The following is a 7,802-nucleotide window of genomic DNA, read 5'->3' on the forward strand; positions in this document are numbered from 1 at the left end:
ATCATGTCCTAAGGAAATCTCACTGGTTCCCATGCCTGGGGTGTCTGCCTCTGTCAGAGACTCACTTCTCTCTTTTGGCCGTCATCTGTCTTCTCTGCCCCACACCTGTCTCCTGGCACCCCTCCTAACTCCCTCCCCCAGATGTCCCACCTCACAGGAAACGTGCCCCACACCTGCCCTTCCTCCCATCCAGGTTCCCTAGCTTGGCCATTTTCTCAGTTGCCAGAACCAAAAATCTGGGTTTTGTCGTGGGATCTTCTCTTTTCATATTCAAGTGGCTATGAAATCCTATCCTCTCCAGGACATTTACTTTTTTTTAAAGATTTTATTTATTTTAGAGAGAGAGAGCAAGCAGAGGGGCTGAGGGAGAGGGAGAGAGAGAATCTCAAGCAGCCTCTCCCCGAGCATGGAGCCAGACTGACTCGGGGCTCTATCCCACCACGCTGAGATCACGACCTGAGCTGAAATCAAGAGTCTGCTGCTTTACCAACTGAGCCACCCAGGCGCCCCCAGGACATTTAAAAAGTCCCATTGCTTCTCTCCATTTCCACCGCGAATGAATGCCTGGTCCAAGGCCCCCTCGCCTTTCACCTGGGGGGCCGCTGCAGCCTCCCGACTTGGCTCCCTGCTGCCGCTCTCTAGCACTTATGTGGTCTGTTCCCACAAAGCAGCCAGGGTTGTCTTTCCAGAACATGAGTTTGTCTCTCTGCACAGTGTCTTCAGCACCAAGTTCACCCTTGGCACCTACCAGTTCCGGTGCCAGGGACATTTCCTCCCCCCATGTCCTCGCCTGGGTCACTGCTGCACGTCTCAGCTCCATTGTCCTTCGGGGAACCATTCTGGGCCTCCTAGCTGGCTCTGCTGTTCCTTCTCTTCACAGCACTGCGGCCTCTCCTCTGTGGACTTATCAAGCACTTGCTAGCTAGTCTAATCTGCAGACCTTCTACCAACTCCTGAGCCCTGCCACGCTAGGCCCCTGGGATGTCAGGATGAACACGACAGAGGCCCTGCCCTCAGTGAGTCCGTAGTGTAGTGGGGAAGGCAGACATTCGCCAGGGATCAAGGAATAGCTGAGTACACAGTGGAACAAGCAGGTGCCATGAGAGGAGGACAGGTGGTCAGAGGAGCCTTCTGGGAGAAGGGACAATTGGTGGAGATCTGAAGCGTAAGTGGGTTTGGGAGGCAGGCTGTTCCAGGCAGAAGGAACAGCATGCTTAAAGGTGGAAGAATGTTAATGTGAATCGCTGAGGGGTGTCTGGTGCGGCTGGATGAGTGATGTAAAGAAGCCATCGATGAGTCTTAAATAGAATGGGATGGCTGGGTTTGTGGTCTTTATAAATAACTCTGGACTAGAGGCATCAAGGAAGGAAGGAGGGAGTCTGGTTCGGGGGTTTGGGCAATGGTGGGCTCCTGATTCAGGGTGGGGGTGGCGGAACTGGAGCAGAATGGACTGTGGTTGCCTGGACAGAAGGTGAGGGCAGAGACAGGGAATGAGAATGTTGGTGGTGGCCCCACCCCGGAGGGTAGGTGGGGAGAGGCCAGCGGGCAATGTGACACCCATATCCCTGTGTGTCCAACCCACCGACCTAGCTGGTGTCTGGTTGCCTGTTGTCTTCCTGTGGGCCCTCATCCATCCTTTTCCCTAGAAGAGCAGATCGATGCCCAAGAGGCAGAAGGCTGCTGTGAAGGCCTAGGAGGAGGCAGAGGGGAGGAGAAGGGGAAGTTGGGTCAGAGTCCGGATGTGACGAGGTTTCAGGGAAAGTGGCATCTGGGGTTTCCTCAGTCTGGAAATTCCACTCTCTCTGGCTCCACCTTAAGACCCCGCCCTCCAAATTCTGAGATGTTCAAACTCGGGAGCCCAGTCCTTGGAAATCCTCTCTAGGCTCTCTAGGGACTGTGAGTCTATATCCTAAGGTCCACATCCACTGATGGGTCCCTAATGTCAGTGCGCACCTCCCAGGAGCTGGCCTGGTGCCCATGACCTGCATGATCCCATGCAGTCCTCACACTTGCCCTTGGAGGCACGAGCTTATTTATCCCCATTGTACAATGAGACTTCCAGGGCTTAAGGAACTTGCTAAAATTCCCACAGCTTAGACGAGGCAGAACGAGGATTTGAACCAACGTTTGACTGACATCAGAGACTGCTTTTAACTCTGTGCTATATTAAGCCTGTCGACCCCCTGGTTGATTGGCTCAGGAAGGGAAGGAGGCTTTGTGGGGTATTTGCTTGTGGTTGGGGTGGCTGCCCCCCCCATATCAAGCAACAGGAAAGGGTAGTACTGACGTCAATTGTTGCCATGACGATACAGCAACCTTTTCCCTGCCATCTCCATGGTAACCTGGGGGTCCATCTGTACTTCGCCCCCTCCTTCTAAAAGGGGGTCCTTTAGGGAGGGGCTAGCTAATAAGGTGTCTGAGAGGCAAGTGAGGGGAAGCCGTGATTGGAGTATGCCCCTTTCCCCAGGTCCCTCCCTATTCCTTGGGCCCAGAGAATAAGGTTGGGATCAGGGGGTCCTGCCTTGGGGTCTGGGGACAGCTTTACCCTCGAGGGTGAGGGAGGCAGCTCTCCCTTTCCCACCTGGGGATTCCCCTGGAAATGCCCCTCAACCAAGTTCCTCTGCTCGTGAGCAGAACTGCTGGGAAGTTGGCAGAGGGGCGTGCTGCTGGGCGTGCCTAGCTGGCTCAATCAGTAGAGCATGAGACTCTTGATCTCAGGGTCCTGAGTGTAAGCCCCATATTGGGCATGGAGCCTCCATGAGGGATTCCCCAACCCTCTCCAAGGCTGGACATCACCCAGGCCCAGGGGACGTGACTGGCTGGCTCTCGGCTGCCCCCTGAAGCCAGGTGTAGGAACAGCAGCCGCCTCTCTTGCTCGAGTGCGGGCTGTGCCGGAAATTCCTGCCCGGTGCTGTACATGCCTGAAACCTTCTGGCAGGTGTCATTAAGCCCATTTTACAGATTTGGGAATGGAGAACTCAGAGAGGCTAAGTACCTGGCCCAAGTTTGTGCAGCTAGTAAATGGCAGTCAGGACTCTAAGAGTTTAGGCCAGTGGCTTTTCCAGGGGGAAAAAGGCAGAAGCAGAGAACAGGATGGAAAAGGAGAAAAGAAATAGGAGAGTGAGTGACTCAGGTTGCAGCATGTCATACTGTCACCTATAGAACAGAGCTCAAATTCAAGGCCTTCTTAATCTAGCTTCTCTTCTCTTACATCATCTCCAGATCCCCTGAATTCTGAGCTCTGCAAGGGCCAGGATCTGTCAGATTCAAGCCTAGGTTCTCAGCACCTGGTGTAGCCCAGATAGGTAGGTGTTGGAAGAAGGTGACCGAATTGACTTCCTGGAACGTACACTGCACTTTCCAGTCTCCAGTCCTTTGCGCACAAGGTTCTGTCCACCCAGTGGAGCTAACTAGCCCCTGGGCTGACCCCTCCAGGCAAGATGTGTGTCTGAAATCTTTGCATCACTCACTATCCAAGCATATGCGGGATGGCTGGCAGCAAGTCTTTTTTTTCTTTTTCAAAAAGATTTTATTTATTTTCGAGAGAGAGCGGGGGGTGGGGGGAGGCGGAGGGGGTAGTGTGGAGCCCTATGCAGGGCTTGATCCCACCACCCTGAGATCATGACCTGAGCCGAAACCAAGAGTCAGACGCTCAACTCAACCAAGTCACCCAGACACCTGTCTTTTTTTTTTTTTTTTAAAGATTTTATTTATTTATTTATCGGAGAGAGAGAGAGAGAGAGCACAAGCAGGGGGGAGCGGCAGGCAGAGGGAGAAGCAGGCTCCCTCCTGAGCAGGGAGCCCGATGTGGGACTCGATCCCAGGACCCTGAGATCATGACCTGAGCTGAAGGCAGAGGCTTAACCAACTGAGCCACCCAGGCGTCCCAGACACCTGTCTTTTTTAAAAAATTAAAGTTTATGTATTTATTTAAGTAAGCTCTATGCCTAATGTGGGGCTCAAACTTACCACCCCGACATCAAGAGTCACATATTCCTCCAACCAACCCAGCCAGGTGGCCTCCTAATTTTTTTAAACCAGTGAGGAAGGGACTTGCTGGAGTGAGGCCTCCTGCTTGCTAGGCTGTGTGAGTTCCATGAGGGCCAATGCCTGTGGTCCTTCAAGTTCACTGCTGAATCCCCAGTGCCTTGCACAGGCCTGGCTGGTGGACTTATATTGACCAAGGCAGGGAAAGAGCCTGAACTAGAACCTGGTGGCCTGACTCCTGGTCACACTGTCCAAGGCTCCTCATTGCCATGGAACAGAGCTGTCACCCTGGCTCCTGCCACTGTCTCTCTCTCTCAGGGCTTCTTTCCCTGGAGGAATACCCAATCTTTACATAAGCTCTCTCGTCTCCCAGAATGTTTTTTCTCCATCTCTGCCCGTTATTTTCTGGTGATGCTGTCCATCACCCGGCCATGCTTCCACCTCAAGGGTAGGTTCTGCTGGCCCAGCTGGATCAATCATAGTCTCACCTTTCCCTGATGATGGTAATTGGCTGAAAGAGTGCGCAGGCGACTTAAAAGAAGGGTCAATCACTGCCCTTCCCAAGGTCAGGTAAACTGAGAGTGGGAGAAAGCACCTCTCCCATTTGCAGATTTCCAAACTGCCACAGGCATGTTCCCTGCCCAGAGGAGATAATCGGGGATGAGAGATGAACAAAGGGGTAGTCCTGGTGGGCCGCCCCCGCCCCGCCGCCCCGACACCCTGGTTCCTACAGTTCTTCCTTTAAGTTTATGTATCTGGAAAGCTTATATCCCTCCGAGCCACTTGAAACAATGTAAGTTAACTTTAGCTGCTTGCAAAGGAGAGACCTCATCAATACAGAGGCCAATAATATTTTTCTCTCTAAGCTTACAGTGGTCTTCTAAGGAGGGGGTGACTGTTTATAGGGAAGAAGGCCCTTTTCCGGCAGAGCAGCAGCGTGGGTTATGCTGGGTAGGCTTTGCCTGGATGGAGCTCGATGGGGATCGAAACAGCTAGATTACTCCACTTAATAGAGTGAACTGAGAGCCCTGGGGGCTCTCTAGGAATTAAGAGTGGATGAGGAGAGGAGTAAAGAGGAGAGGGAAGCCAGCACTGTGGCCTGAAGCCAGGGATTCTTCTGGTGGGTGAAAGGGAAAGAGAGGCATGGGAAGGCTTTCAAGAAAGAGGGTGTTTGAAGGACCAGGCACCGAATGGTCAAGTCTAAAATCCTCAGTTCGAAGTAGACCCTTTTTTGGCAAACATCCCTCCTCCTTTTTTTTTTTAAAGATTTTATTTATTTATTTGAGAGAGAGATTGTGAGAAGGAAGAGGGTCAGAGGGAGAAGCAGACTCCCCGCCGAGCAGGGAGCCTGATGTGGGACTCGATCCTGGGACTCCTGGATCATGACCTGAGCCGAAGGCAGCCGCTTAACCACTGAGCCACCCAGGCGCCCCCCCCTTTTTTTAATTTTAATTTTTATTTTACTTTTTTCAAGTTTTAAATTCCAGTTAGTTAACATAGTGTAATATTAGTTTCAGGTGTACATTATAGTGACCTCCTCTCCTCTTTTAATAAGTCTCCTACATTTGGGACTGCCTGGGAGAGAATTTATGTGGAAACCGAGAACGGTGGTCCTTTTGGGTGAGTGTGGGATTTTGAAGTACTCTAGGAAGGGCTGGGAATTCTACCCCATGTGGATTAGGGGTGTTAAGTCATTTGCATTTAAATTTCAGGGGACAGGAGACTGAACCTGACCTCTGGGTTATGCGTATTTTTTCCAATATTAAAATAATACAGGCTTATTAAAGCAAAACTGGAAAGTGGAAAATACTTGCTCAGCTAAATGCTATACTTCCAGGAAGCCTTGGGTCATGGATGGATTTTAGAGTGTTAAGTCTGAGGACACTGAGGAGTGTGCTAGCCTATCAACCATCAGCTGGGGGAACCCGTGCAAGTCTCTCAAGGCTCAGTTACCTCACCTGTAAAATAGGAATAAGAAATCAAGGTTTTTCAAGACTTCTTGCCCGGTCTTTTTCTGGTTCCTGGGAGGCCCCTAATCCGAGGTGCCCAAGGTCACAGAACAGCAGATAGCAAACGCTAATTCCATTTTGGGAGCATTCACTGGGCTGGTGTGGGTGGTCGTTCTCTTTATTCTAAGTTGTCGGTCCAGCCGCTCCAGTCCAGAGTTTCTCTGGATCCCCGAATCCAGCACAGCTATGGGAATTGCATTGGGAAACCGAGGAGAGGGATGAGAAGGATGAGGGCAGGGGCCGAGGGGAACGGTAGCCCTGGAAGGGGTCCGGACCAGTAGGGAGTCGGGGCGGGGTGGGGGGGTGGTTGGCGCGGACGCGGAGGGCGGGCCTCTAGGGCTGGGTCCAAGGGAGGAGGCAGCCGAGGGAAGGAGCGGAGCAGTTTGCGGGTCGATCGACGGGATAGACATACACGGTCAGCCCGGAGTGGAAAGAACAGTTTATGCTGTGCTTTATTAAAATGTGCATCATTCTTTTATTTTAAAATGTGCATCATTGTCTCGTGCTCGGCGCGCGCGACCTCAGCGTGGTGGCCCGCGGCGGGCCTCGTCCCCGCCCGGCTCCCGAGGAGCCGCCGTGCGCAGGCGCACTCAGGTGGCGCGGGCCCGGGGGCTCCCGCCCATGGCCAGGTAGACGTCGATGGGCACGTGCAGCAGCGTCAGGCAGTGGCAGCCCGGGCAGCGTCGAAGCGGCCTGGGGAAAGCGGGGCCCGGCCCCTGCTGTTGGGAACGCGCCCGGGGAGTGCACCCGGGCCATCCCCCCCACCCCCGGGGTTCCGCGGGGCCCTGATGCGGGGACGCGGTTCTGGGCAGGGAAAGTGGACGCAGGCGGTCCGGAGCCCCGCGCGGCGGGGACGACCGGAGCGGCAGGAGGGGCCGCGGGGAGCGCGCCGGCCTCACCTGACCGGGGTGTGCTCCGTGGCTACCGGCTCCGGGCTGTCCTGGGACTCGGGGGCGGCGGCAAGGCCAGGGGAGTCTCCGGCCTCAATGGGGAACCTTCGACCCTGCGGGGGCTCCTGGGCACTCATGTCCAGGCCCCGGGGCGCTCTGCGCGGGGAGTGGCGGTCAGGCCGCTCCCGGGCCGCCGGACGCCCCCTGCCCGCGCCCGCCCCCGCCCCCTGGGTCGTTGCTCACCTGCCGGAGGCCGAGGCTGGTCCCAGGCTGGAAGCAGCTGCCGGACCCCTGGCCGCGGGACGACGCTCCGGTCCAGGCGGAGCCCGGCAGGTGTCTGCGGCGCGCCGTGGCCCGGGCGTCGAGGGGGCGGGCTGCATTGTGACCCGGGCCGCGGCGCGCTGACCTCACAGAGCCCGTTCCTCTCGCCGGGAACTCCCCCCTCGCCGCGTCGGGCCGCCCGGCACTCCGCGCGGCCGCGAGCCGGGTCCGGAAGGCTCCGGCCATGGCGCCTCGGTACCGGGCCGGGCAGAGCCCCCCCAGCAGCCCGATGGGGGCGCAGGAGGCGGCGTCCACGAAAAGGAGCCCGTCATCCCGGGCGGCGCGCAGACGCCCCGGAGCGCCCCGGGGCGGGCTGCGACTCCCTGCCTGGCTGGGGGACGGGGGCGCGGCGGTGACTTAACCCGTGCTGGGTTTGGTGGTGGTGATGGTGAGGGCAGGTAAGGGCACTGACAATTTTGGCCAAGGGTCACACAGCATTTACATCACAATTGGGCCGGAGTTTTAAAATGGCCCTCTCCCTCCCCACCACCCGTGGCTGCTGTGTCCAGACGGAGAATGCTCTAGCGCTGGGGCGGCTGCGCATGAAGTCCTTGGGGGGAAAAGGAGCAGGCCAAGGGCGATGGTGGAGTAGAGC

At 55.8% G+C, this 7,802-nt stretch overlaps 1 protein-coding gene across 1 annotated transcript; it reads right to left on the bottom strand.

Moving 5' to 3' along the window:
* Positions 1 to 6,423: 6,423 nt before the first annotated feature.
* Positions 6,424 to 7,785, bottom strand: FAM229A (family with sequence similarity 229 member A). The gene is made up of 3 exons (XM_006734168.3): positions 7,130 to 7,785; positions 6,896 to 7,042; positions 6,424 to 6,689 (listed from the first exon to the last, which is right to left on the bottom strand). The coding sequence occupies exons 1-3, from the start codon at positions 7,264 to 7,266 to the stop codon at positions 6,587 to 6,589; spliced, it is 387 nt and encodes a 128-aa protein (XP_006734231.1). The 5' UTR covers positions 7,267 to 7,785; the 3' UTR covers positions 6,424 to 6,586.
* Between the last annotated feature and the right edge of the window lie 17 nt (positions 7,786 to 7,802).

Source organism: Leptonychotes weddellii, chromosome 4 (genome assembly GCF_054177405.1).
Source record: "Leptonychotes weddellii isolate Sample4059 chromosome 4, ASM5417740v2, whole genome shotgun sequence".
NCBI lineage: Eukaryota > Metazoa > Chordata > Mammalia > Carnivora > Phocidae > Leptonychotes > Leptonychotes weddellii.

What these genes read in the sequence shown, in the direction of transcription:
- FAM229A (XM_006734168.3), bottom strand. Translation starts at nt 7,266, where the DNA reads ATGCAGCCCGCCCCCTCGACGCCCGGGCCACGGCGCGCCGCAGACACC. An exon ending in CCAGCCTCGGCCTCCGGCAG is followed by an intron (nt 7,043 to 7,129) that starts GTGAGCAACGAC and finishes CTCCCCGCGCAG; the next exon opens with AGCGCCCCGGGGCCTGGACA. An exon ending in ACGGAGCACACCCCGGTCAG is followed by an intron (nt 6,690 to 6,895) that starts GTGAGGCCGGCG and finishes CGCTTTCCCCAG; the next exon opens with GCCGCTTCGACGCTGCCCGG.